The sequence below is a fragment of the Volvox carteri genome, assembly GCF_000143455.1.
Source record: "Volvox carteri f. nagariensis unplaced genomic scaffold VOLCAscaffold_29, whole genome shotgun sequence".
Classification (NCBI taxonomy): domain Eukaryota; kingdom Viridiplantae; phylum Chlorophyta; class Chlorophyceae; order Chlamydomonadales; family Volvocaceae; genus Volvox; species Volvox carteri.
This window is the reverse complement of record NW_003307572.1, coordinates 535,537-562,926: the sequence shown is the minus strand read 5'-3', so window position 1 is coordinate 562,926 and position 27,390 is coordinate 535,537. Positions and strand designations below refer to the sequence as shown.

The 27,390-nt window shown below is 58.4% G+C and overlaps 1 protein-coding gene across 1 annotated transcript; it reads right to left on the bottom strand.

Moving 5' to 3' along the window:
• Positions 1-163: 163 nt before the first annotated feature.
• On the bottom strand, positions 164-27,190 carry VOLCADRAFT_62471 (dynein heavy chain 5; the record flags this gene model as incomplete). Its single annotated transcript, XM_002952306.1, has 59 exons — positions 164-394; positions 610-789; positions 1,191-1,386; positions 1,767-1,891; positions 2,172-2,500; positions 2,705-2,980; positions 3,168-3,278; positions 3,622-3,721; positions 4,084-4,237; positions 4,527-4,879; positions 5,080-5,261; positions 5,442-5,554; positions 5,959-6,041; positions 6,227-6,481; positions 6,726-6,803; positions 7,133-7,298; positions 7,766-7,836; positions 8,164-8,337; positions 8,664-8,914; positions 9,112-9,258; positions 9,428-9,521; positions 9,790-9,922; positions 10,063-10,166; positions 10,525-10,621; positions 10,794-10,924; positions 11,136-11,261; positions 11,489-11,656; positions 11,886-12,126; positions 12,951-13,076; positions 13,304-13,407; positions 13,628-13,795; positions 14,043-14,308; positions 14,759-14,822; positions 14,877-15,002; positions 15,322-15,531; positions 15,756-16,037; positions 16,224-16,432; positions 16,664-16,767; positions 17,042-17,190; positions 17,971-18,087; positions 18,439-18,534; positions 19,881-19,994; positions 20,302-20,412; positions 20,670-20,862; positions 21,047-21,117; positions 21,412-21,555; positions 21,815-21,915; positions 22,257-22,427; positions 22,628-22,709; positions 22,892-22,975; positions 23,293-23,439; positions 23,810-23,914; positions 24,208-24,299; positions 24,539-24,603; positions 25,063-25,367; positions 25,776-25,844; positions 26,096-26,290; positions 26,622-26,817; positions 27,042-27,190. 59 exons carry the CDS (start codon positions 27,188-27,190, stop codon positions 164-166), a joined length of 9,084 nt encoding a protein of 3,027 aa, XP_002952352.1.
• Between the last annotated feature and the right edge of the window lie 200 nt (positions 27,191-27,390).

Here is a 27,390-nt window from a genome sequence, read left to right as displayed (position 1 = left end):
AGCGCACACGTCGTCCCCCTAACACTTGCACGTGTCACACAACGTACGCACGATGCCAATATCCAACAGACACACACATAGACAGACACACACATAGACGCTGCGGCGGCCCATTTTTCCCCTCCCATCCTGGCCCTCCCTGTCATGGCCCGTACATGAGCCCCTAATCCGACAAAGAGCACAACATGCACACGCCCCTCAGCGTCCAGTGCCACTGCGGCAGCTCCGATGGCATCCGGATCATCATCAGGAAGTTGGTGGAGTGGCCGGTGGTGGCCAACACGCCCTTGCGCTCCGCAGTGCGGTACACGGGGCAGTCGTAGCAGGACTCCTCGGAGAACTGGTCCGCGGGTCGGGGCTGGAGCCAGATCACGGGGGCTTGCTCGAACAAAACCTGGACAGCACATCAGCCAGGCAGAGAGAAGAACACGGGAGGTGAGAAATGGTCTGGGCAGGTATGGCGGGGCCGGCTGGTGTGCTGTGTGAGCCTTGGAACTTGAAAGGTAATGTTCGTCTGATGAGAAACGCCCATGAGCAAGTTAGCGTAAGTGTGTATGTATGCATGTCTGTGCGCGTGTGTTCATGCCTGTGTGCATCTCTTAAACCCACCTTGGGCCTGCTCTCACAGAGCTTATGTCCCAGGGAGTCCCAGGCACAGCCCTCCAGGTACAGGCCGTGCACGTACACGCCGTCCTCGGGCGGGGAGGTGTAGGCCCCAGGGTCGGTGCCCATCATCACGAAGTCAAAGCCCACCGTGTCAATGGGCAGCTTGTGCTTGCGCGCGTAGTTCTGGAGGGAAGAGCACAGCAGAGGGAGGGAGGGAAGGGGCGGTGGAGGAATGGACAGCGAGGGCCCAGGCAGGCAGAAAACATATAAACATATCATCATGATAACGTGTTCACGTGGCCCAGAAGCCTCCCACTCTGTAACAATTCAATATAAACATATCACAGTGATAAAGCGGAAACCAGGCCCAAAGCTTTCTCTTCGTGGTTCGCTCCCAGTTGCAGGTCCCTAGCGCATCAATGGGGTTGTACGTCACCTGCACACGTACCACTCACCAGCTTCCCACCGTCTGACCTCCAGAGTACAGTTGGGTATGCCGTACTCACATCCTACCCACCCGACACACTACCCCCCCTGGAGTCTGATGTCTCTCCCCCTCGCATCCTCCCCCGACCCTTCCCGACCTGCAGCGCCGCAGTGGTGAACGACGGCGTGAAGAAGAACCCCGAGAGCCAGAACACAGTGGGCGGTCCATTGTCGTACCAGGACTGCAGCATCTCCAGCCTGGCCAGCAGGTCGGAGATGTAGGAGGCGAGGGGCTTGAGGGAGGGAAAGGACTTGCCCTTCCACAAAGCCGGAACTTGACCCAGGGCCATGGACCTGGCCGGATGTCACCATCGTTATTATCAGCAAGAGAGTTGCCGAGGGGGTGGGGGGGTATTACACCGTGGAAGGATGGTGAAGGGAAGAGGGTCACACGAAGAAGACCTGGATACATACGTATGTATGCGTTCCAACAAACAAAAGGAACGCGGATCCGGAGGGTGAGTGCACGAGGAGCCAAGCCATGGCCAATTCAGCACCTGGAAACCGGAAAAGCAGGAAGCCAACAACACGGCGTCGCCAGCCATGAGAAGCTTGTGAAAGGCCTGCTGCTGCTTTCCGTGCTCCCTTACACCTGTGACGGATACATACGCGCACACACACACACACACACACACACACACACACGCAGAGAGCCACACACCCCACACACACACCTGAGCACTGTGTCCAGCTCCGAGGATAGGACCTGCAGTCCGCTGAGTGCCTTGCCCAGGTTGATGAGAGAGGAGCGGATGATGGCGAGAAGGCGGTTGTAGCGGAGCATCTCCTGGCACAACACCTGGATACGGGAGAGGGGAGGGGGAGGCAAGTGGTTCGGACACACAGGCGGGGAAGGAGAGGGAGGGAGGGAGGGAGGGAGGGAGAGGCTAGGGGCTTCCGGGACGCGGTTGCGTTGGGATGTAGGGAAGGTGTTCGAAGCACTGTTACCCTGCAAAACCCAAGTGCAGGCATCGTATTCGGTTGGCACAAAGCAGACACACACACCGAATTCGGAGCACACAGACATCCGAAGCGAGCGCAGTAGCCGCAGACCTCCCCGCGCGCCCACCAAACCGCACCTGGTTGAGCGACTCCTCGTACCGCACCGGGTACTTGGCCTGAGCCTTTTCCACATCAAAGTTGGGTGGAAGGCGCTTGAGGATGTCATCGACCATGGCCGCCACAATTTCTTCCTCGGCGCTGCCGCCTCCGCCCCCACCGCCTCCTCCCCCGCCCCCACCGCCCGTCAGCACCATCGTGTCCAACATCAGGGACGTCTGCTGCAGGTCCTTGGTGATGTCAGCGTTCTCGTGGAGACCAAATGCCTCAGGAAGCGGGAAGATAGGCAGCGTGGCAATGTACGACAAGTACGAAGCATGAGGACCCTCGGGCGGAATGAAGTACGTGCCTGTGAGGGGGTTGGGTAAAAGGCAGGTGCATAAGAGGGGGAGAGGCAGGGTGAGGTAACGGTAAGGCGCGCGTAGGGAAAGGGCCTACTAAGCTGGTCCAAGCACACACACAAACGAAAGCCACTATTGACCACCCCGGAGTGCACCCGCAACGCCTTCCCCTTCTCGCGCTCCCTCCCTCCTCAGCCGCGCTCCTTTTTTACCTGACGCGCTCAGCTTGAAGGGCTCCTCTGTATCCAGCGCCAGCGCCTCAGGCCGGTAGATCCGCTGCAGGGCCGTCAGCAGCAACCTGCGGTCCTTGTCATCCGTCACTCGGCCGCCGTAGTTGCACTCGCCAATGGCGTACTGCAGCGCCGCGAAAGGCACCGAGGAGGCGGATTGGGGCAGAGGGGAGCCGTCCTCCAGCGGGGAAGGCGCCGCGTCGTTCAGGTACATGGATAACTGGCGCACACTGATGCGCAAGTCGCCATCGTCAAAGCCTGATTAGGACACAGGGCGCGACGGTGAGGCATGTCCGGGCGGTGTGAAGCAGTTGGGTCATTATTAGGTTTCCATTACCGCAGAGGAGGAGCAGGAAGGGAGGATTCAACTGGAAGGGTAAGGCAGCGACAGGACGGAATGAACAGCAGATCGGTTTGGAGCCCTGGAGCTTTGCACGGCTCTTACCGTAGGGGATATTCCAGCCGATGGGTCCAAACTTGCGTCGCTCTTGCACGAAGGCGTGCAGGAAGCACAGGCCGAATAGGAGTGACTTGAAGGCCCCCAGCTGGCGACAACCTGCACGGCGCCCCATCCATCCAATACGCGCAGGACAACATGGGACGTGGACGTGGGCGGGGGGTATTCAGCACAATTCATGGAGGGCAGCGGTTAGGAGGGGCGGGAGCCGAGCTGAGCCGTGGTGTCTTAGAGTATGTTAACCCAAGCCGAAGAGCCTTTACCCATCGTCCACCGATACTGCACTCGCTTTCATCCAACATGTATGGGGCTGCTGAGTGCCACTCTTTCGTCAGAGTACATACATAAAACCGTGGCGGCAGTTCTGGCTGCTGTTCAGGTTGCTGTATACGGCATGCATACAGTGGCGTCTCCCTCGTAGCTCGCTCGTGTCCTCTCTCACCCTCGAAAAAGTCCTGGTTACAGATGGGCTCCAGAGCATAGGAGCGGCGCAGGTTGGCACGGAGGCCCGCGGGAGGCTCGTTGGTCATCTTGACACTGCCCTGTAGGGCGGACGGGAGTGCGCGGGGAGAGGATCAGTAACCTGGGAGTGAGGACGAAGCCGGCGTTGCAATCAATCATGCACGCGGCAGGAAGCAGAGCATCATCCAGCATCCCGGATGCGGGTGACGGGTGGCGGCCAGGGAGGGGCTGTTGGCAGGAACTGGAGAGCAGGAGGGAGCGTTCACACCGGTATAGACCGCAACCAGCGGAAAAGGGCATCAAGGGGAGTGACAGGGCCCAGCAGGGTCCAGACAATTAAGAATGCAGGCAAGGAGGTTAGGACAGCAGGACCTTGGGTTTGTGCCCCACTGTTTGTCATGTGGCCCCCCACCCCTCCAACCCCCATGGAACCCCTCCTCACCTGCAATATGGAGACCGGGAACGCGGGACTGGGCATAGAGGTCATCCACAGCCTGAAGTCCGGGTCGGTGTTGTCAGGGCGGATGGTTTCACAGATTTTCTCCAGGGACGTCATCCAGGAGGGTGCCAGGTGGCAGTTCTGGAGCAAAACCCACCTGTACGGCAAGACACGGCACAGCCCAACATATTAAGACACAGCGCCGGGACCATGCCTCTGAAAATGAAAGCCATTATGATCATATATCCAATTGGGCGAAATGGAGAAAGACACGCAAAGGCCAGGTCGGTATCAGCTGACTTAAGGGCCAACCACCTATCGCCCAGGCAGCACACCACTCCAACGCAACCAGGCCCAACTCCCAAACAGCACCTTGAGTTCCCCATCCGGACGGAAACCCTTTTTCCTTTTTATCTTCCCGCCCCTCTCCCTCCATCCGCACTCACGTGCCCGCCTTCCTCGCCGACTCTATTAACGCCGCCGCCTTTGGCCCCTGGCCCTGACCCATACTGATTACAGAAATCTTGCTCCCGTAGCCGCGGGAGTCAGCGAACTGCAGCAGCGCCGCCGTGGGGTCGGAGCCGGGCGACAACACGAACAGCAGCGGCACCGTGGCAGCGCTCTCCTCGTATGAGCCCGCCAGGTCAAAGGGCGGCGGCTCAGTGAACTTGGGTCCCAGTGACGAGGCCACGAAGGCCTGCACCGCGGGCACCACCTTGTCGGGTCGCAGCATGCGCAGCAGCATGACCTTCTGGAAGGCGTCCAGACGGTAGCTGTAGCCCATGGGCAGATCCATGTTCTGGGGAGGGGTTACGGGTTGTTTCAGGATAGAGATTCATTAAAAAGATGGGAAATGTGTGGGTGGAAGGGCGGTGACACATTTAGTAGTGTCGGAAAAGGGATTCTTGACACAGGGTATATTGTATAATGCCGGGTTGGGTTGGGAAGGTGGGGACACTCGGAGAGAGTGGCCCCAACGTCCCCACGCCCCCAACGCACCTGCGGCTCCACGCTGTCGAACAGCGCCTTCCATTCGTCCGGACAGCCCGCAACGACTTCCGGTAGTCCCTCGAATGCGGGACACACGTTGGGGGCCCGCAGCACCTCGCCCCAGGCCTTGGCACTCAGCCAGTCGGCGCCCTCGGGACGTGCCACATCGCGTTCCTGAATGCCCACACCACCTGTGCAGGCAGCATGCCAACGTACATATATATACAGGACATATATATATATACATACAGGACACATATATATAGGACGCATAGATAGGGCGGACATGTTTATGCGCACGTGGTTGCAAGTGCGGTACCCCACGCACACCTTCCTGTGCCCGCAGCCCACCCCTGTCCGCACGACCGCACCTGTCAGGAGGAACTGGTAGAGGTGCGGATCAAGTCGCCCCTCGCTGCGGCTCATGAGGATGCGCACTGATAGCAGGAAGGCAAACAACAGCTTATCCTTCTCGAATAGGGACCTGCGAAGGAAACGGGCAGCATGGGAGGAAGGTCCGTGCCATGGGTGGGATGGAATGGGTAGGAGGTAAACCAAAGCAAGACCCTCGCCCTTCGTCGAGGCATGTAGTGGTAGTCCAGTAAGTTGGGAGCACGGCGCACATGGACTTCCCCTTTCCGCTACAGCGCAATGTAGTGCGACACAACGCAATCGTAACTGAGCAGCTAGTGAGAAAGCGCTCAACGGTCCTCAGTGATTGGCACGGTCCGTCCGGCTGGAAAGGTCCCGGCAGTGAGCGGTATCCGGGTCAGCAGCACCGCAGCGGCACTAGCCGGATGTGTGTACGCATGCCCATACACGTGTATGCGTACCAGAGCACCATAATGGCGCGACAAGATGCGAGTGCCCACTGCGTGCGTCACGTACCTGCAGATGTTTTGGTAGAGAGCGTACGTGAAGTGGTCGTTAATGTTCTGTAAGCGCTCCCCCACGTCATCAGCTTTCGCGGCCTGAGGGAGGGCATATGGGCATATGAAGCGCCAGCAAAGCAACAAACGGCGGTCAGCAGCCAGTCAAAAAGATGTTTCTGCCGTCGTGCACCTCGGAGCACGGCTGCTCGCCATACCCTCTATGCCGTCTACAGAAACACTGCTAGCATGTCAAACATACGTTGGCGCGCACGCCTCCACCCCACCTGCTGTATGGACCGCACAAAGAGCTTCAAGAACCATGCGAGGCTGTACTGGTACATGGGATCCACCGCCGCCATGTCGCGAATACAAAAGAAGAGTGTGGCGTTGAAGGCACCGCAGGGTGCGTAGCAGGTTCGCGCCTCGTCAATGGCCTTCTGGGTTAGCTCAGCCGCTTCCTGCTTGATCTGGATCTCGTTGGACACGGCCTTGGCCTCCGACAGGATCTGGATGGCCGTCGCGTCCTCCAAGATGTTGCCCTGAGACACGAGCCAGGTGGGGCAGGGAGGTCGGCAAGGGTAGAGTCGACAAGAAGCTGATGAAGTTGGTAGGCGATTGTGGAAAAGCGACAGAGGGAGGACAGACCATGTAAGTTCCGCGGATGCAGGAGAATCGGCACATCTCACGTAGAGGGGCGCGCAGGCGGCGCGAATAGACCCTTGCACGCAACCTACGTCATTTGATCCGTTATCTGATTCTGATTCTGGTCCCTAACCCCCTCACCTGCGAAGATGACAGGACCTGCAGGATGCGGTCTTCAATCTCCGCCAGCTTCTTCTTGTTCTCCGCGCTCTCCACCACCTGCGGGATACAGCCGCCCGTCACTTCACCCCGCCTCGGGTATGTGAACGACCAACACCCCAAATCGGAACCAACACCCGTTCAACCCTTTCCCAGACGCCACGCCTAAAAACACGCATGTACACATACATTAGAATAAAGAATGTATCCGTCCTAAAGGTATGATCCTACCTGCCTGCCAGCACTAACGCAGCACGGAAGCATCACATCCTCCATATGCCACCGCGCGTCGGTGCAACCCATAGGCCGCCTGGCCTCTGGCTATCTCCTACCCCCTCGCGCCTGCTGCCCCTCCGCCCTCTCTCCCTTCTTTCCTCCCAGTTACCCACCAGCTGTTGCCGCTGTTCCTCCAGGTCGGGTCTCTCCTGCGCCACCACCACCCCCAGCAGCTGGTCCGCAAGCCCGTCAGGGGTGATCATGAAGTTGAGCAACGTCACCTTGACAGCAGTCTCAGGCAGGTAGTGCGGGTTGCGCAGAGCAGTGGTGATGTAGAACCTGGAGATCCGAGGAGGGAACCGCACGGGGGGGGGGTAGCAGCGCGGGGGAAGAAGGGTGCAGCCTGAGCAGGGGCAAAGGTAGCCTGGCAAGCAGGTCGGGCCGCTCGTGAAGGCCAAGGAGATAGGGACCAGTGCTCAAGAAGAGGGCGGGGTTAGCAAGAGTTCTAACAGGATCAGGTCAAGAGTGGTTGCCAGTTTCAGTGGCATTAGCGCAGATACCATAAGACCATAATGTCCCGCAGCGCCAGTGCGGCGTTGGCGCAGACCGCTGGTTGGCTAGCAAGTGCCATGACTTCGACTTATCTCAATCATGCAGTGCAGTACAGTGTCGTACACAGTTCCGCGTTAAAAATTACAAGGAATATTCCTGGAAGCAATCCGGCTTTAAGTTCTGCAGTGCGGGGAGTATTCGGAGAATGCTACTGCGGTGCAGTGCATGCGGTGCGCACCCATCCAAGGACCCACTTGAACTGGTCGGAGAACTCGACAGTGGTGTCACCTAGGCGCAAGTAGGTCAGACCGCCCTGCCGGAAGACCTGCGGGGCGAAGCGGGGTTTTTGCGCGGGGAGTTACGGGGAGGGGAGGGCCAGGGGGCGAGATGGTCAGTAGCTAGGTAATGCCGATGACCCACTCCAAAACAATCAAGTTCGAGGAGAGCACAACCTAACATGTGCGGCGGCAACACCTCCACAACTGCCCCCTGAGTGCTCGTACCGCGAGCAGCTTGCCCAGTGGCAGCTTACCACCCAGCCACCAGCCCCCGATACGCCCCACCTCACCGGTCACCGCTTACGCGCAGAACTCACTCCCTTCCAACCCCGCCTTCATTCCCCATAACACCGACCCCCCATAGGGTTGCCCACCTGCTTCAGCAGCAGCGGCTCCAGCGAGGGGTCCAGCTCCTCACCCACATTCTCTAGCAACACCGGCAAACCGAACTGTACGGCATTCTCCAGCGTGCGCATGTAGTCCGAGTCCGTGAGCTTGATGACGCGCAGATCGCGGCGACCCTCCATGACCTTAACCCACTTGTTGGCCTGGGAAGAAAAGGGAGGGGGACGAACGATGATGATAGCGTGGAACAGCGGTAGCGGGGCAACGCAGGAGAGGTATGGTTATGCTCCGTCTTATGATGCGGTTCCGGTTCGTTAAAGGACGAGTACTAGGCCACAGCTAACGGCTTGCAGCTACAGCCGCTACCCCTCTCAGCTACGGCTGCGGGACCCTCACTCCCCGCCGTATCACCGCTCCTCCCTCGTTACGTCACATCCACACGCGGACGCCTTCCACTGCTCCCGCCCTCCCCTGCAGCTCCGGAGCTTAGGCATCCAGTCCCTGCTGCCCCCACTCTGCTCCTACACACCTGCGACTGCGGGTCAATCATGAGCGGCCATCTCCGTGCATTGTCCACCATGATGGCGTTGTCAATGGAGAATGCGTCATTGGGCAGTCCGTCAATGGTCCAGGAGCGGATCTTGACTGGGTCACCCAGCGCTGCTGACAGACTGAAGCTTGGGCTGCGGGGGATGCGAGCTGACGCGCATGACTCAACCCACTTGCCAACCACGGACTCGCGGTAGGAAGCGGTGAAGGCACCCAGGTAGCCAATGACGCCTGAGGGAGCGACGGGGAGGAGGAGGAAGAGGAGAAAGTGGCGGGTAGTGCAGAGGTGGGCGGTAAGCGGGGTGAGGTAGCAGGAGGAGGGCCGGGAGGTTGGCAGCGGAAGGGGGAGTGGGGGGGCCCAGTGGGGGGAAGCAGCCAGGAGCGAGTTGTGCAGTACCTTACTGTTCCCTATCTTTCCCCTTCCTCACCCGCAGCAATGAGCATATCTCCCGTAAGGCACTCGTACTGTCCCCCTAGCTTGGCCGCCGCCTCCGTCCAGCGGGTCTTCTCCCCACCCAGTCCGCTGATAAGCTTCTCGGCACGTTCCAGCTTGGCCGTACACAGCTCAGTCTCGGCTGCGGGACAGCGGCAACAAAGGCAAAATAGCGTTGTTGGTTAGCGACGGCATGAAGGCATCTGGGACAGGATAGAACAGAACCGGACAAGGGCACCCCGGGCTTCGCTCCCCCTTTCCCCCTACTGTCACGACCTCCCACCCGTTCCAGCCTGCGTGTTCCCCCGCACCTTCCAGCCGTGCCTTTTCCTGCATGGACTTCTCCAATTGTCGCTCCAGGGTGGCCAACCGCCCCATGACCTCCGCCAAGTCGGCTTGCTTGGCCTGCGGGGGAGAGAAAGGAGCGGTGGAGGACCAAGTGAGCGGCAGAGGGTAAGGGAGAGGGTGGCGAAAGACTCCACCGAGACGTGAAGGGACATGCCCAGGGGAGGATGGATGAGGGCGAGGGGATACACGGGTGCGTCACAAATGCCAGTGCGCAGCAGGGATAGGGAGCTCCAGGGCGCAACAGCAAAACTGCAGCAGCAGCAGCAACAGCAGTAGTGGCGCACCGTACACCTGCATACGCACGAGCACGTCAATCTTCGCCCACCTTGAGCGCCTCCATGACCTTGTTGTACTCCGCTTCCGCCACCTCAAGTGCGGCCCGCTTGGGGGCAACCACCTTGGCCACCTTGTCGTACTGGTCCATGGCGCAGACCCACTTGCACAAACCCTCCGCGGCACTGAGGAAGGAAGGCCGTGGTAAAGGCTTATGGGAAATCGGAGCGTGTGTGAGAGCGCAGTATGAAATGTCTGAAGCAGCTCATTCGGACAAAGGAATATGATGCAAATAATATGTAGCTCTTGCCCAGCTCGTACGCACCTGGACGCCTTGGCGGCGTTGCTGGGAGTGAACTCGGGGTTGGAAGTGAACTCGCGGCGGATGCGCTCGATGATCTTGGGCGGTACGGCATCCTTGTCGTACTCCTGTTGTGGGGTAGGGAACGAGAAGCAGGACAAGCATTTAAGGCGGGCAAGTGCGCGAAGCACGAACGTGTTTGTTTGCAAGTACCGCTGTTGGCTCACCCCGCAGACATCCTCACGGCTGCCCTGCCTACGGGAAGCATAGAGAAATGCATTTTTGCCAGGCTCTGCATGGCAACTACGTAAGGCCAAGAACACTCCACCTTCGACTCTACGTTCCTTCGCTAACTAAATCCCGGGCTGCGCCTTACAATCTAAGTTCACGCGCATGGCTCCTGGTAATTCAACGACTTCTTATGTATTTTACGCAAGCAAAAAAGGACAACTATACAACGTCTGACACGCGCACCCAGCCCGTCACCTTGAGGGTCTTTACGAAGAGCGGGTCTGCCAGCAGCTTCTGCGCCGAGCCCCAGTAATCGTCAATCATCTTGCCACTGCCACTGGTGTCCTTGATCCTGCAGCCAAGATGCAACACAATATAGCACAATACAAGGCCCCTCCTGATGCGTGCTTCGTGTTGTCCCTCTCCTCCAAACCATACCGCAACCGCAACCTAGTCGGACATCTGCCTGCCGCGCGGCGGCTGCCCCGGTGGTAGCGCCTGGTGGTGGTACCTGGGTACCGTACCTCTGCGGCTTGATATCCAGCAACACGCAGACGGCCTCCATGACCAGCTTAATGGTGGAGGGCGGGTTTTTAAAGCTCTGGACCAGCTTAATATCGGCAGGTTTAATGGTGTCCAGGGCATTAATGGCAGCCTGAGGAGGCGAGTAGGAAGAGGGGAGAGAGGAATTAGCAAGGTAATCAGGGAAAAAGGGGAAGATATACGAAAGCAGCACCTTGGCTGAGCGAGGAGCATTTGGATGTGATTGGAAAAGAGAGCGGGGGTGTGGGCCTGCGGGCCAGGTTCCAGGCCTGTGATCTATGCACCCAACGCCAACCCGCATCTCCGACAACCCCCTCCCTCACCTCCAGGATGGGTATGGCCTCCGCCAGTGCGTCCTCGCACTCTGTCTTGATGGCGTTAGCAGCTGCTGCAGCCACCTCCGCTTTTTTCACGTCCTCATCCACTATGGCTTTCTTAGGTTCGACAACCTGGTGGAGGAGCGGAAGCGTGGCGCAGGCCACACGAGCAAAGAGATGATCTGCCCAGCGGGACGGGGGCGTCGCTTGGGAGCCACCACCCCCGCTGATCTCCCCACCATTCCAAGGGTACACATCCGCAACCTCAGTGCTCGTCGTAGTCCTGCGCACTCCGGCCCACCGTCCCTCCTTCATCCTCGCCTGGCCCCACCTTTCAGTCCTCCCCAGCCTTCGCTCACCTCCGTCTTCTCCTTAGACACGGTGGCCATGAGCCTCTCCGTCTCCTCCACCGTCTTGATCAACACCGGCTTCAGTGCCGTCAGCTCGTCTTGCATGATGCTCACCTGGCTGGCGGTGAACTGCAACTTCTCAAGACCAACCTCGTAGCGCCGTTTGGCAGCAGAGACCTGCGGGGGCGGGATGCGGGCGCCGCGGGCGGGCAGGCGGGCCAGGCGGAGTTGGAAGGCCGCGGTGGGGTTTTGCTACAACTTCCCCGACCTCCACCGGCCACCACTAATCTCATTCCTCTATGCGCAGGATCTGAAACCAGCAGCTGCACGAGAAGCGGTGTTTCCTCCCACCACATACATACACACAGCCTTGTAGACAGGCAGTCGACCCCAAGCCTCAACACACCTCGGCTCGTTTCGATCCCAGCAGCGTTGTAAAGCAGGTGATTAGCTCCAGGTAGGACGTGGGGGTGACGTAGTTGATGCGTCCCTGCTCCGAGCGGAATGCCTCACTCAGGTGGCGCACGTCCTCGTGGAACATCTTGCACTGCAGCATCACCGCACTGCGCTGCTCGGGTGTCAGGTCCACATCACGCAGGAACTTCATGGCCACCGCCTCCAGTGCGTCATCAGGCCAGGCGGTGAACCTAGGGGGGTGGACAACATTGGGAATTGTAGGGTGAGATGGGTGATGGAGGGGTAGACAGCGCTAGGACGGGTCGCTCATGTGAATTGCATGATGCCGACACAGCCCATGTACAGCACATTTGCATGAACCTTATTCGCCACAGGGTTGAGCAACACATGCGGGCTTTGGGGTATTCATAGTGCTGAAGAATTGTTTGTGCAGTAGTCTGAGCCTCGCGGCTCAGACTGAGCCGCGAGGCGCGTATGCCGTCAGGTAGCGCTGGACACCCCTTCCGTGGACCAGGGTATCCAGCATATGCACCTGGTGCGCGTGTATGTATGTTGTTACAGGGTGGTTAACTTCGCCAGCGGCCCCCTTTCCCGGGGCAGTCCCTGCTCTCCCCTGCTAGAGGGGCACCCTAATCCGTCACCCCATCCGACTTCAGAATGTATTCGTTGGGTTCGGCAACTCACCACCAGCATCCAACCAAATCTAGCGGATCAACGGCGCATCAACTTAGTTCCTGGTCAGCTCGCAAGTTGATATTATCACGTCCTACACCGTCCATAAGATGGGGGGCCACCTCCCATTTCATCACTCCTCAAACACCCGAGGAGCCGGCAGGCGGATTTGAACCCGGGTCGACTGGGTCAACTGGGAGCAGAAGTCAGGCCTTAACCTCTGCCAGCCGCCTGCCATATGCGTGTATGCATGTATGCATGTATGCATGCGCGTCACAGGGGTACGTTGCCGCATACGTACCAACGTGCCTTTGCCCTAAATGTATGTGCATGGGTGTCACGGGCATCAGCAAAGGCCGAGGTGCTCTGCACATCGTCGTACCAGTCAATGGTGCAGCAGTTGACCAGGGATGGGAACTGACGCAGCCGCTCCCGGAAGGCGTCACCGATGGGGCTCATGGCCAACACGATGTGCAGGTTATCACGGGTCTTGTCAACGAAGTAGGCCCTGATTACCGAGTGAAAAAGGGCGAGGGTGCAGGGTAGGTGGAGGTTAGCGGGTGGGTGTTTAGGGGCATGGAGGGTAGGGGCAGGGACCGCTAGGCAACCGCTGCGGGGCGAAAGGGGCATGCAGATGGGCGGGCATGTGGGCGAGGGTTGGTCCATCACCTCGGATTAATTCGACATCACCTCCAGATCCTCTCCCCTCACCACCTCGCCCGATGCCACACCCACCAGAGCTCCACAGCCGTCTCCAGCACCAGACCCTCCTTCTTGGAGGACACTCGGCACTGCTCCAGCAGCGCAGCACGCTCATCGTAGGGAAACATGTTTGGAACCTGTTGGGGACGCACGCACGGGGGCAAAAATTACAGCAGGCAGTGAAGCAAGCAGCCGTAACATCATGGACGAGAGGACGCGGACGGCAAGAAGGGCACGTGCACGTGTATGGTGGCTACACCGCAACGGTCATCAAGGACACTTCACAGCCGCCGCGCTGCAAGTCCACGCGCACATCCGTCTGCCTGCCTATCCGTCCGCTCGCCCAGCCCAGCGCACCTCTCCACTGTTGAGCAGGTTGTTGATATCCTCTACGAAGCTCTCCACCTTGATCTGGGTGTCACTGAACAGGAACACCGCCGGCTTGTTGTCGCCACCCGCCATGCGCACGAAGCGCTTCAGGTCTTCACGCCACTCCGCAGCGCCGTAGCTCTTGCTGATCTCCACCTGGGAGCGTGTGGCGGAGGGAATGAGTGGGTGGGCGGGTATGTGTGGGTGGTTGCCGCCTGGTGGTGGTCTTTGCGGCCCACCAGTGGGTCTTTGAGGCTGACGGCTGGCTGACACCAGCGCATACCACCGCCAGCTCACTATCACCACTATGTGGTGACAGTGCCTGGGCCTCCCCATGCACGTAACAGCCATCCACCACTCATACGCAACCGGCGCAGCCCGCATGACCTCCCTTTCACCGCACCTGGAATGTGGTCATGCCGCATATGAATGCCGCCAGCCTTGCCAAGCTCTGTCGCCCGCTGCCTCCTACTCCCACCAGCAACAAATGGCCGCCCGGCTGTTTAAGCACTCGGGCGATGCGGCTGATGTGCTCCACCGCGTACAGGAACACGGCCAGGTTCATGGGGCGCTTGGAAGCGGCGTTGTGGTCCGCAAGAAGCTCCTCGATGCGGCCGGTCAGGGCGGCCATGTCAGTGATCTCGTTGTACAGCCGCGCGGCGGGGTCCTCTAAAGGAGGAAGAGGGTGGAGGGAGGTGGAGGGAGGTGCAGGGCAGGAGAGGCGAGGGCAAGCGTGCGACGACAGCGCGAACGAAGCAGGGGCGCGAGGGGGCGGCGAGGAACGAGGATTCGGATGTGATGGATCATGTTTTTACCTCCGTCAAGGTCTATAAAGTGACAAGGGTCAAGTCGCACACCGGCCCGCAGTCCCCTGCCTACACACACACACACACACACACACACACACACACACACACACACACACACACACACACACACACACACACACACACACACACCGCCCCCGTCCAGGCCCGCTTGTCTACTCTGATTCTCCCGCGCTGCGGCTTCCGACCTTCTTTACGTTTCCGCTATCCACCATCCGTTGCGGGCCCTTCACAAACTGATAAGCCATGGTAAGGTCCCTGTGCATTGAAGCCAAGGAAAACCGCAACTCACCACTATCGTCCATGTAATCTCCAAAGAAGCAACGCCGCACCTCCTCGATGGTCAGCTCGCCCTGCTGCGCCTGCTGCTGTTGCTGTTGCCCGTCTTCCCCAGGTGCATGTGCAGATACTCGCAGGTGACTAAAAAGCTTATCGAAGTCCGCTGAGAGCTTTTCCTTCATGACCGTTCGCAGGTACGACAGGAACCAGGCCCTGTCCTTGTCATCCACAAGGCGGTCGTAGAAGACACGCAAGATCTGCAGACGGCGGAGACGGGGACGCCACGGAGGGCCAAATAAACGCATGTCAAGGCATCAGGTAATTGCAAGCGGCATGGCCTTCCTCTTCTCTGCTCTCTCATCACTTGGCACACCTAGTCACGATAGCGCGAGCCTAAGGCTGCATGCCCGGACCTAGCATACCATTTCAATGCAATGAAAGCATTTCCCTAAAACTATATCATACCGTCCTGAAACTCGTATACTATATTGGTTGGAGGGGATTTCTTTTCATGGTCAGCGGACGCGTCGGGACGGGAGTAGGGTGTCCGACCGTGTACCCGTGGACATGACCCACCTCGTGCGCCCACAGCCTCAGGTATTTGTCCTTGGCCGCTTGGTGTTGCTCGCCCAGCAGCTGTGGCGGCATCAGCAGGAAGCCCTGCATGACTCGGGAAATGTCGCGCAGGTTGAAGGTGTAGTGGGAGCGTGTGGGTGTGGGCAGCAGCTGCGAAGCCACACGGCCGTATACCGCCAGCGTGGCGTTGATAACTGGGTCACGGAGATCCTGCGCGGCGAGGCATGGCAGCGGAGGATGCACGGATATGGGACAGGATGGAATGCAAGTGGAATGACGTGGCGTGGTGTGGCGTGCCACGATCACTGGCGTGTCAGGGTTGGCCTTCACGCGTGAGGAAGCGCGGAGGCCGATGTCAACACCGATGATTCAGAGCATCCTCGCGCCCGCACATACAAGAACATTTACATATACATATACACACACACGCACACCTTGATAAAGTTGGGGAACTCCTTGACGTCCAGATGCCAGGCCAGCAGCGTGGAGAAGATGCGACCCAGTGTGGGCTCATCAAAGTCCACAATGGACACCAGGTTGAAGTGCCGGGCGTAGCGGGGAGTGATGGGGTTGCGGCCGCCGCCGGGTGGGCCCATCGCCGCAACGAACAGCACATCATCCAGCCGGCGGAACGTGTTCTGGCGGTCGTACCAGCCGCCATGGTCCATGAACTGGCGCAGCAACTCGATGGGCGGCTGAGCGCCATATGTTTCAAGCTGTGAGTCGTGGGGTAGGGGTTGGGGTTGGGTTCAGCTTTAAACCAGGTAGTCCGCGGAAGCACGATGGAGCTAGAGAAAAGGCAGCGCCCAGCACCCAGAAAGCCGGCATGCGGCAGGTTGACCCCCTCCGCGCCTACCTACCGCAGCAGCTGCGTCCAGCAACCCGCATACACGCCCACACACCTGCGGCATGTTGAGGTCGTCCACGAAGATGACCGCCTTCTTTCCCACGGGCGGACCGAACACTCCGCGGCGGCGGCGGTCCAGCTTGGCGTCGATGAGGTGCTGGGTGGTGTTGGCGGAGGTGCGTGCAGAGAAGCCGATCACGTTGGGCGGCACGTACGTGCTGGTCGAGAGGCCGTAGAGGTATTTCTGGACAAGAACCGACTTGCCTGCACGGATCGAGATCACGGGACGCGCCGTCGCAACCTCACAACGACAAGCCAAGCAGGCACACCGCCTCACTGGTACCTGACAGTACGTGAATGCCCTCTTCGTAGTAAGCCCCCAAGGCCGATAACCTCATCCTAAGCCCTGCCAAGGCCTCCTAAGCCCAGGCTATTCAGTCCATCTCAGTTCCCTGGGCCCCCCGTCTGTCCTGTGAGGGCCCCCCCACCACGCACCAGTTCCAGTGGGTCCCACAATGAGTACCGGCTGCGCATGTGAGACCCCCTTGTCCAGCAAATACGTGTAGCGGACGGTGTCGATTGAGGGGATGATGATGCGCCTGGCGAAAACAGCGACAGCATTGGGCAAGTCAAGAAACAGCATATCGGAAATGTGCGGCAACTACAACGGCAGCGGTGGAATCACCAGCGCCGTCATCGGAACGGCTGCGAGCAGGTTTCGATGTTAAATGCACGGCGCCTACATATTGACGGCCACCACGGCCCACAACATCGACTGCTCGTCGGTACAGCAGTCGGAATTCCATATCGCGCAGGAGTCTGAGCCGAAAAGAGCCGCCGGCATAGACCCTGGAAGTGGCGGCTGCGACTCACCGGAACTTGGCGTCATGAGGTATGGGTGCAGTGTCTATGAGCTCTGTCCACAGCCGCCAGCTGTCTTTCTCCGCGTCGAAGAAGAAGTCGTACACGCTAAAATTGCCGCCGGGAGGAGGGTCTACCCCGGGCACTGTGAGAGGCATCATCTGTGCGGCCTGTAAGGAGGGAGAGCCACATGAGGAATGAGGTGGGGCGAGGCAGCCTGGTGCTGTGTGCAGGGAGAGGGAACACCCACGGAGAGGGAAAAAATACGGAGTTGGCCTTGACACCCCCTTCCTTGCTGTGGCCCACCTTCTCATGACATGTCGCCTGTACCTAGCGTCACTTGTATCTAGCGTGCGGGCGTATGCTCAGGTACTAGAGGGCGGCTACCCACTCCCTGAAGCCGTATCATCCCAAAGCTGTACATTCTTTTCTAGTTGTTCAAGTGGCTCCCACTTCACGCAAGGCCTCAACGTTCGCAGCACTCACCCGCAGGCGTGTGTGTCCCTGCGGAATATCCTCTGGCAGCGTATACCTGCAAACAAGCCAAGACACGCTTCAGCCGCACAACCAACATCGAGTGGAGTGCCAGGCGCACCACACCACTGTCCTTAACCCTTCAAGTGGCTCCCTTCACAAACGCAGCTTCCCAACTAGGTGGTCTGCGCTAGCCACAAGGCATCAGAGCCCACAACACACGGATTGGTTCCAACGTCGTTTACTGCCTTCCCTACCCCGCTATATGCTCCCGCTAGGCAAGCTTGGCCGTCTTTCCATGTAATTGAGTGTAACTTTGACCTCAAGGTTACATCGCATGCTAATTAAGAAGCCGCCATGTACGTAGGAATGTGGGGGTAGGAATGTTGGTTGGCGTAAGCCCGCTTAGTTGTCTGAGGATCCGAGTCCACAAAACCGCTCACCCACCTCTCCCCTGATGGCGACACGTAGGTGTGGAGCTTCTCTCCGACCGCTGCCCGGAGGAACGTGTCAAAGTACTGGCGAGCAGTGTTGTCGGCACCGCTGCCTCCCACGGACCACACCAGTGCGAACAAGAACAGCGACTCGAGGTGCAGCGTGACGGCCGTCTCCGACATCTTCGAGTACGACGCCTCGTCCTGTGAGTGCCCATACCAACCACCGCGCGTTGGGTAGAATTAATTCGGAAGGTCAGACGCGCCAACAATACCCTATGAAGGCACTCGAGACGCAGCTGGTCGTCTTCACGGTTGTGATTGGATGTTCATGCGCTCGACATCTGCCAAGGTCGACATCACCTCGACACCTACAGCTACAACAACTATAGGAGCTATAGCAACACGACGGCCATGATGCCCAATCCTAGACGGCTCCATCAGGCCCAGGGCAGTTGACTAGGTATGCTGCATTGAGCCGCACTCTGCACATCACAGTACCGCGCACCGCAACCACACCTGCATATGATCCATGGATGCCGTCATGTACCGCATGAGGGTGGTCACCAAGTTGGCGTCCAGGGTGGGGGCGGACTCCTGCAGCAGCAACAACAATGGCAGATCTGAGCTAAACCGACAGATAGCGGGCGGGTAAGAGTTGGGTTGCGAGGTGCTGCACAGACAGTAACAGCAACAGGCAGTAAGCGCCACGGGCGGAGATTAGGAAGGGCAGGAGGCGAGGGGCAAGGACGTGTTATCACCACCGCCGCTCGGTGCCTTACCCAGCCCACTCCACAACCTCACCCCGTGTTCCCATTTGGCTAGATGGTGTGACCTCATGTGACGAGAGTATGAGCGAGTTGCGCGGCTTCCTCACAGGGTGCGCCGAGGAGGCCTTTGGTGGTATGCAGCAAGACCCTCGCAGTGCTGACCGGGAATGGTGGAATGTGAATGCGCCCGCACATGATGAGAGGGGAATGATGGACTTCGCAGTGAGGTCAGGGACCCAACCACAGGGAAGCTGCCCGACATCCGCAAGGGCACTTGGGGAGATGCCGTTCGGTGTCCAGGCCTAGTGGATTGCCTCCCGGTAGCTGGAGCCTCCACCCGGCCTACCTACCGAACGAACACTTCTTTCAAACGCTTGCAGGTACCCTTTGTATCGTGTGATGGTTTCTCATGAAAGCGGTGATATTCTGAACAAGTTCTCTGATTGGCTCGATGCTAGGTGGGCGTGTGCTAACACCCTAACCGACCCACGAGGTTTTCCCAACGGAGCCACCGTGGATGGGAGTATCTCCTAGACGAGGGTTGGCTCGCCCGCATTGGGCCTTTGCACCAAAGGTTCATGAGCTCTAGGGAGGGCCCTATCTATGAGTGGTTTTCTGAGGAAAAACTCATCAGTCAGCCGTTGTAGCTCAGTGGTAGAGCGTTTGTCTTGTAAACAAAAGGTCTCTGGTTCAATCCCAGGCTGCGGCAGGGTGTAAAAATAAGGAGAGTCAGAGACACAACTGAAGTCCTAACCTAGTATGAAGGGTATCCTTGCATTAGGGTGGTTTATAAGGGATATCGTAACATACCCATTTGTCTTCATATCGGAGTATTATACAACTTTCCTAGAGTAATCGTATGTATAGTATATAAGTATCAGTACTTAGACCATATATCAGATTGGGCTGTAGGAGTATATTAGACTGGGGTTACTGCTCTCGATACTACTTTTCGAGCTTTACTTAGGGTTTACTTGAGGTATAGGAGATCAGGCACATCGATCTCAAGCGCAATGAGCCCAGGCGAGCGGGAGAGGATGCCAAGAACCCTACCCGGCGCCAAAACAATGGCTCTTCACTATGGCCAACCCAGCTTTTACGGATGCCGCCCCATTTGTGCGGAACTTGTAACTTGCAACTTCCTTTCTCCGTCCCCCCTTGCCCTGCCCCCACCTTGAGCTCCCTCCTCAGGAACCTCAGGCTGACGGGCACCAGCCAGTCGAACATGGCCAGCAGGTGAGTCCGGTGCACTTCGCCGATGAAGGCAGGCAGAGCAACCAGCCAGCTCTGAGGTGAACCAGGGAAAGGGACAGGCCACCACGGCACAGAGCGAAACACATGGGGGCGGAAACGATGAGGCGTGGGGAAGGGCTCAGGTGGCCGAATGGACTAACTTACGTTAAGCAGCGACAGATCGCTGGCCCCTGGTTAAGAAGCAGTTACAGGCGGCGGCCGTGCAAGGAAAACTGGCTAGCTAGGTACGGGAGCTTCCCCGATTTACTCCTACACCTCTCCACTTCCTCCCCACTTCTCCTACACCTCTTCCACTTGCATCTCGACTCCCAAGCAGGGGGAAAGTGAAGTCGGCACGTACCTGCACTAGCGGCCGCCAGCCTAGCTGGTGGGGCTCGAGGTACACCATGCCACAGCGGGATACGGTGGCGGGGGAGGCGACGGCCAGATCCATCACCTCAAAGATCATGTTCTGTGAGGAGATAACGGCACGGGAACAAGGAGAATGGCTGAGTAGTGGGGAGTGCTGTCTGCGAAAAAGGTGATATGAGACAGACATCAAATTAACGCGCACTTGCTATGAGCAGCTGTTGCCCTAGCTACGCCCCTTCCCTCCTTTTTTTGAAGTCTTGCGGGTTTCTATGGTTATTAAAGGATTTCCTTAGACAGCTATTAAAACACCAAACCTCCAAAATCCCCACCCTGCTCGCAAAGCCTGCAGCATCTTACCATAGAGGCGCTCATCTGGATGATCTCTCCGCTGTTGAGGCACAGTTTCTTGTTGTCATCCAGCACCGTGTTCATGTTTTCAATCCAGATTGCGTCCACGGGGCCATCCAGCACTAGCCACTTGCGGTGAGGTTCCGGATTGGAGGCCACTTGGCGGAAAGTCACTGCCAACACGCCGTCCGTCCACTCGTGGCTGCGGTGAGGTGATGCGAGGGCAGGCGCGTTCAGCCACGTGAGGGCTTCGATTTCGCATGCTGGCGGACAACAAAAGCCCTTGGCAAGGCAGCTGTGCGCGGTGCGGAGAGCCGGTAAGGCACGCAATCTAAGCCCCTACACGGGACAACCCTCTCCTCTTGCTTTCCAGCTTGCTTCATTACCTGACGGGGTCGAACTGGCCGTACAGTTGGCCCATTGTGATGGACTTCGGGTTGATGACATGGTACTCGGCCTACGGGGTAGACATACAGCAAAACAGGAAAGCTAGGTCGCTCGCTTACGGGGCGTGCCAGCGTATCGGCTATATGCGACCTGGAGAATAGTCAAGCGATCATTTGACGCCCAGAAAGTGGCGGCCATGATCGCAACAGCTGCTGCCAGGAACAGGATCTGTGCCATGCGCAGGGCCCCGTAGTCTAGAACTGCAAACCACTTCCAGGATTATTAAAGCACAAGACATGCAGCAGCATACAGGACCTGCCGGCATGGTAGCCTATGGCCCCGTTTGGCCCTGCCCGGCACGCACCTTGGTCTGGCCTTCCTGGTCCTTACTTTCCATAATGGTCAGCGCATCCGCCAGCACGCGGTAGGAGCTGGTCTTGCCGGCGAAAGGTAGGCCCACGATCATGAGGCCGTGACGTACGACAATCATTTCGTACAGCTGGATGGACTACAGCACCACATAATATTGTCACAGCATGGCGTAGCGCATTATCAGCGGGGTCAGCACTGAAAGGAACCAAACAGAATGCGAACTTTGCAAGGGTTTTTACCCGTTAACCCCCAAGGCCCCTTGAGACCCCAGGCGTCCAGAGCGCATCATCGCAACATTTTAGCATATGACTTGAAAACTTGAAAAAACATCCACCCCCTCGTACTTGTAGGCGACCTAGGGTGCAAAACGCCATGTGGAAGCCAATCTGCCGTACCTTGAGCAGGAAGTAGTCACTAGGCTGCAGGTTCCTTGCGAGACATGCCTCCCGGAGCGCCGCCTCCATGGCGCCGTAGTCAGGCTTGGGCAGGACGACACCTGTTGTCGCGCATGACCCCAGCACCAGAATAACTCAGCGTTGAAGGACCATAACTCAGACCTTGGCGGCCCAAATGCCGCCTTACACCATGCCAGCGCATGTCCATACAATGCCGTTACCAACCTGGCACACGCCGTTCGCAACCTTTTCAACTTGATACAGTAACGGACAAGCGGTTTCGCCATTTGCGCCCAACCTCAGCTTCGGCCGGCCATGATCCGTCCACGGCACAAGCTACGCACATACACATAGCACTCGCGCCGCAATGCTCCTTCCCAGCAGCCGCGTCCCCCCGCCGCGTCCACCACAAGGCGCGTTAAGTTATCTCTCCAGTCCTCACCCGGGAAGAGGTCCGAAATGATGCCGTTGAACAGGGGCACGTCGTGACTAAGGAACTTGCAGAGGTTGACATCGATGATGGAGCGCAGCATCAGCACGTACTCGTCCTCAGCGGGGAAGCGCCGCTTCAGGTTACCCGCGGCACGCAGAACCGCCATCACCGCACGCATGCCTGCACGCCGGAGAAGAGTACCCCACTCCAGGTCAATGCAGCCTTATTTAGTGTGGTTCAGTTTAGATTGATTCCGCCGCTAGCTGACGGCGCGATTTTGGCCCTCAGGTACTTATGTCCCTAAGGGCCTTAACCTACGCCCGGTCCCGTATCCAACATCGCAACCAGTTCCCAGCTGGCGATCCGCGTTTCCTGCTCACCGTAATCGTAGTGGTCCTGGCTGGAGAGCTGCTCGGAGCACAGCTTGTAGCACTGCACGATCTTCTTGGCGCAGTCACGAGCCTGGGGTAGGGTGCAGATGTGATGCACAAGAAAACAAGTGACCCGGATGGAAGGGAGGACACGGGGCCCGACTGCAAGGGAGCGACCGACTGATCCTTTCCGTATTGACAGGTCCCTGGTGGCCACATCGCTTTTCATACCGAGGTACATTCCAGCGGGGCCTTGGTCCACTTCTTCCTCACCTTCAAATAGCCGTTGCTGTACAGGATAATCTCGGAGATCATGGCGTAATCGGGAACCATCATGGCCACCGTGCGGAACAGCGCCTGCGGGTAGCGACGATGCGGAACGACAGAGGGGAGACAAAAGCATGAACGGAAGGAAAGACTTTACAACAGCATCGGTCTTTGTGGCCATTGCGAGGCACCGCAGACACAGACGATAGCCACGGCACTCCACTCCCCCAGGCTGAGCCCAATGGCAGGTTCAAATTGCATTATCGTTTTGTGCAATGTGCAGTGAAATGGAAAGCCAAAGGAATCGTGCCGCATCCACCGCTTGCCGTGATGTGCTTACGCCGTGCGTCAACTAGGTTGTGGCCCAATGGCGTCTGGTGCAGGCCTTTCTGAATTCCGACCCGCACCTTGAGGTTGTCCGGTAGCTCGGAGCGGCCCGCGTATCCTGGGTTCATGGTGATGGAGCACCAGGCGCTCCACTTGAGCTGCATCTCCGTGCCCTCGAACACGAACCGCCGCAGGCGCGCATGGATGGCGCGCTGGATATCCAGCACCTGAGGGAGCCGTACCACAACAGTATACCGCCCGCGGCCCCCGAGGATTAAGGTGAAAGGTGATGAGAGGAGAAGGGGAAGGACGGGAAGACGCGAAAACGTCAGAACCCTGAGCATACTTCGTGTCGTTATCTTAGATTGCGTGACGGAGGACGACAACGCCGCACACGGCGTGAAGCCCACATACGTTCTTGCCATGCTTACTTCACTGAACTTATCCATCGGGCCCGGCTGATTCCAGGTTTCAACCTCGGATAGTCCTCTCCCTTCAAGCTTCTCCCACCTTCACAATTAGTTCCCAACCTCCTACTGCTCCCCGTTTATCGTCGCATATCGGTCCTGTGCCATTCCCCTGTCTCCCGGTCCGCACCTGCTGGGCCACCACAGACAGCACCTCCAGATCGATGCGGTTGAACTCATCGAAGCAGGCCCAGGCGCCGCTACTGGCTAGGCCTTTGAAGAACTTGCCCATAGCCTGGAGAAGTAGCCACCGTGCACCGGCACAATTCAGATCGGGAGTGGTCGGGGACAATCATCGTGCCGCCAATTTTCTTGCGGCGTTCCAAAACCAAAAGCTAGGCACCTATTTAATTAAGAGGACAGTCTCCCTCTTCGCGACTCACACTCCTCTATTTCCGTCCCTTCCGGGGAACGAGAGGGGAAGGACATGAGTGTGAAGGGAATAGGTGAGAGCCTCAGGAGCTTGTGTCCCGCCTACGGCATGATACTGTTGTGGTGTGGTGCGCCGGGCCAGCTGGCAGCTCATACCTGGTAGTCCAGCGAGTCGGAGCAGTTGAACACCACACACTGGCGGGCAAGTGCCTTGGCCAGATCCTTGGTGGTCTCAGTCTTCCCAGTACCTGCGATAACAGAAACACGACCGCGTTCCATTAGTCTAGCTTGTAGCTTCTAGGCTCTGGGGCCTCTGGATTGTATGAGTTCGTTACACCTCTCTGGGTGACGCGACCGAAGTGTAACACACCCACATTAATCCGTGCTGGATGCCAAACCAAACCAGATCAAACGCGATGAACGCGGCTTCGTGGAACATGGGGAAGCAGTAGCAAAGTATCCGATGGGCAGAGGCGTCCTTCCTTACCCGCAGGCCCCTCTGGCGCGCCTCCCAGCGTAAGGTGAATGGCGCCCATAAGGGTGCGATAGCACCTGCGAGGAGTCAAAGCAGGGGATAGGCCGCCAACCAGTTACGACATCAGCGGGAACTCCACCCAGTCGTCACAACGTGCAGTACTCGGCCACTGGTAAAGCAACGACAAGCTTTCCCCCCCCGTCATTCATCATCACAACCGAAACATGTCACTACTACACCCTATACATCATAGGGACACATAAAACGCGCTGCACAAGCAACAAATGGTCGCTTGGCTTTGGAAGACATGCAAACGATACACCAAAAGATTCCAGACCCTCCTCTGCAGCAAGGAAGGACTTACAGGCAACCGCATGGTATCCAGTAGGCCTAGGAGTTACGCGGTATCCAGTTCGCCACTTGCTGGGCTGGGCAACGTGTCCGTCCTTCCAGGGCTCACGGTATGCCTATTGTACCATTCCCCGTTGGCCCCCTCTCCCAAACACGCAACCCATTCCTCGCAGTCCACTCTCTACCTGTCCGTCAGCGGAGTGATGACCAGGCGGGAGCTGTTGCCCAGGTACTCGTATCCGTACTCCAGCACAGCACTCATCATGCGCATCATGACGGTGGGCCCCTGCCGCCCGCTGCTGTCTCCACCGTATGCCAGTGCCTGCTGGTTTTCCTCCCAATAGCTGCGCAGCTGCGCCTGCCACTCAAAATCCGAGGCCGAGACCACACCTTTAGCGACCATGGAGGTGACCACGTCGCGTGCGTGCACGTCCATGACCACCAGTGCACCCAGTGTCGCGCGCTGCAGGTTTGTCAGCTCTCCACGGACCTGCGGGGCAGAGGACGAGGCAGCAAGAAGGACAAGGGGACGACGGAAAGGGCACGGGGGTTAAGGGGATGGCTGGCGAGAGGGAGCGGGGTGACATAGCCAAGTTGGATGTGAAGGCTTCCAGGACGGAGCAGCACCTGCGCGGACCTGCGGGACGTAAGGTGACCCTGCATGAGGAAGCAACGTACTGCGGGATGAACATGGCCCCCTACATGGAATCGAATGTTGCCTATCCCTCTATGGCAGCAACCGACAACTTAGGTGGGTAGATCCGTTAAGTAGGGGTAATATCTGACGGAGCACGGCGAGGCGGCGAAGTGCCTCGTGTCGGTGCCTGTGTTCGAGGTTTCTTTATACTTCCTATGGCCCAACCACTGCCATGGCTTCCCGCCCCTCAGCCTCCCTCACCAGGTCCACAATCCGGAGGAGGTCCGAAGTGCATTGTGCCTCATAGTCCCGGAGGCTGCTGCCCCCATCCTGCAAAGGGAAAGGTACATCTCGTGCAAGTCAGGCGAGGGCGCAAAGTAAAGCAGATATGACACAGAAGGAACGACGACACCAACCAATGACGGTGGCAAGAGCCCCCATTGCCGCGATGCCTGCCTGGCAAAGCCACTTTCCAAGAAGAAACCACACCCTTGATGTGCACAATGTGCACACGCACATGGGCAGGCCCCCGAAGAAACACCCCTGAGCACAGACCAGCCGCGCCCCTCCTCCCTGCCCACCTTGAGTGCTTTCTCTACCCCGCTCGTCCAGAAGATGGCCGTGATGACTAGCACTACCATGCCCGGCCACTGCAGCACCCATTCGTGGCGGGCCCGAGTGACGTAGTCGGCCAGGCCGCGACCTGTCACGTCGTGTATGGACGAGAACATGGCCTCCTCCACCTCCAACAGCCACCGCTCCACCGCACCACGGGCCTGGGGAGGGTCACCACGCGGCCAACACGGGGAGCAGTGGGCAAGCGAGCGCCAGGCAGGTGTCACTCAGACAAAGACTTGGTGTGGGAGCTGGGAAGGGCGCGGGTAGCTTTTGTGGAGCGCTGTGAGCGGCCCACGCAGAATCATCTTCATTTGCAAGGCGGAAACCAGGGCAATCCTAAGCAGCCGCAGCCAACCCCCTGAGGGTCCACCGGCCGGCCGCATCACGCATCAGATCTCATTCCCTCGAGACACCCATCCCCCTATGTGGCGCCATCGTCGCATGCTCAAAACCCTGTGAGCGGGTGCAGAGCCCCCAAGTCCTGCCCACCTTGTTGGTGTCGATGACATTCTTGAAGGGCACCGACTCCTTCTCCACGCTGTTCATGGCAGTAATGACCAGCTGCGGTGTGAAGGTGAGCGAGCTAATGCCCTCAAAACACTTTTTGAGGTGCGGCTGCACGCGGGTAGGGTCCTTCGTCTCCGAAAGGATCTCCAACATCTCGTCGTTGGATAAGAAGAAGAACCTGGTAGAGTAAAACACAAATGCCCCGTGGGCAGGTAACGGAGGGCATATCGTCAGGTCTAAGAGGCTTGGGGAAACTGACAGCTCTTCTCCCCTTTAGCCGCAAAGGGCGCCTCCAAGTTCTCTCCTTTGTCCTTCCCATCTTACCACCTTTCTCGGTAACGCCTCCATCTATGCTCCCTCCTACTCGTTTGTCGTCCCCACGTTCAACCCCTACCCGCCTACCTGGGAAAGAAGAGCCTCTTCTTCTCCAGGTAGGCCGCCAAGCCCCTTTGGATGGCATCCAGCAGCTCATTGGCCTCCACCAGCCGCTCCAACCGCTCACGCTCGCGGGCGATGGGAATGACCGCCGGGGCGTGGTGGGCGTTCTTCATCATGCGCCGCCACATGGCGTCCACTTGCCTATGGGGGGCCAAGCAGGGGGTTGGTGACTTCCATACTACTAAAAGTGCGGTTAGTGAGGCAGCGGCGGCGTGGTGGCAGCGGGATGGTTGCCAAGTGGCGACCCTATCCCTTGCTTGTGCGATTTGATGTCCTCAGTCTCTACTATCTGCTCCTCTAGTAGTACTCAAAG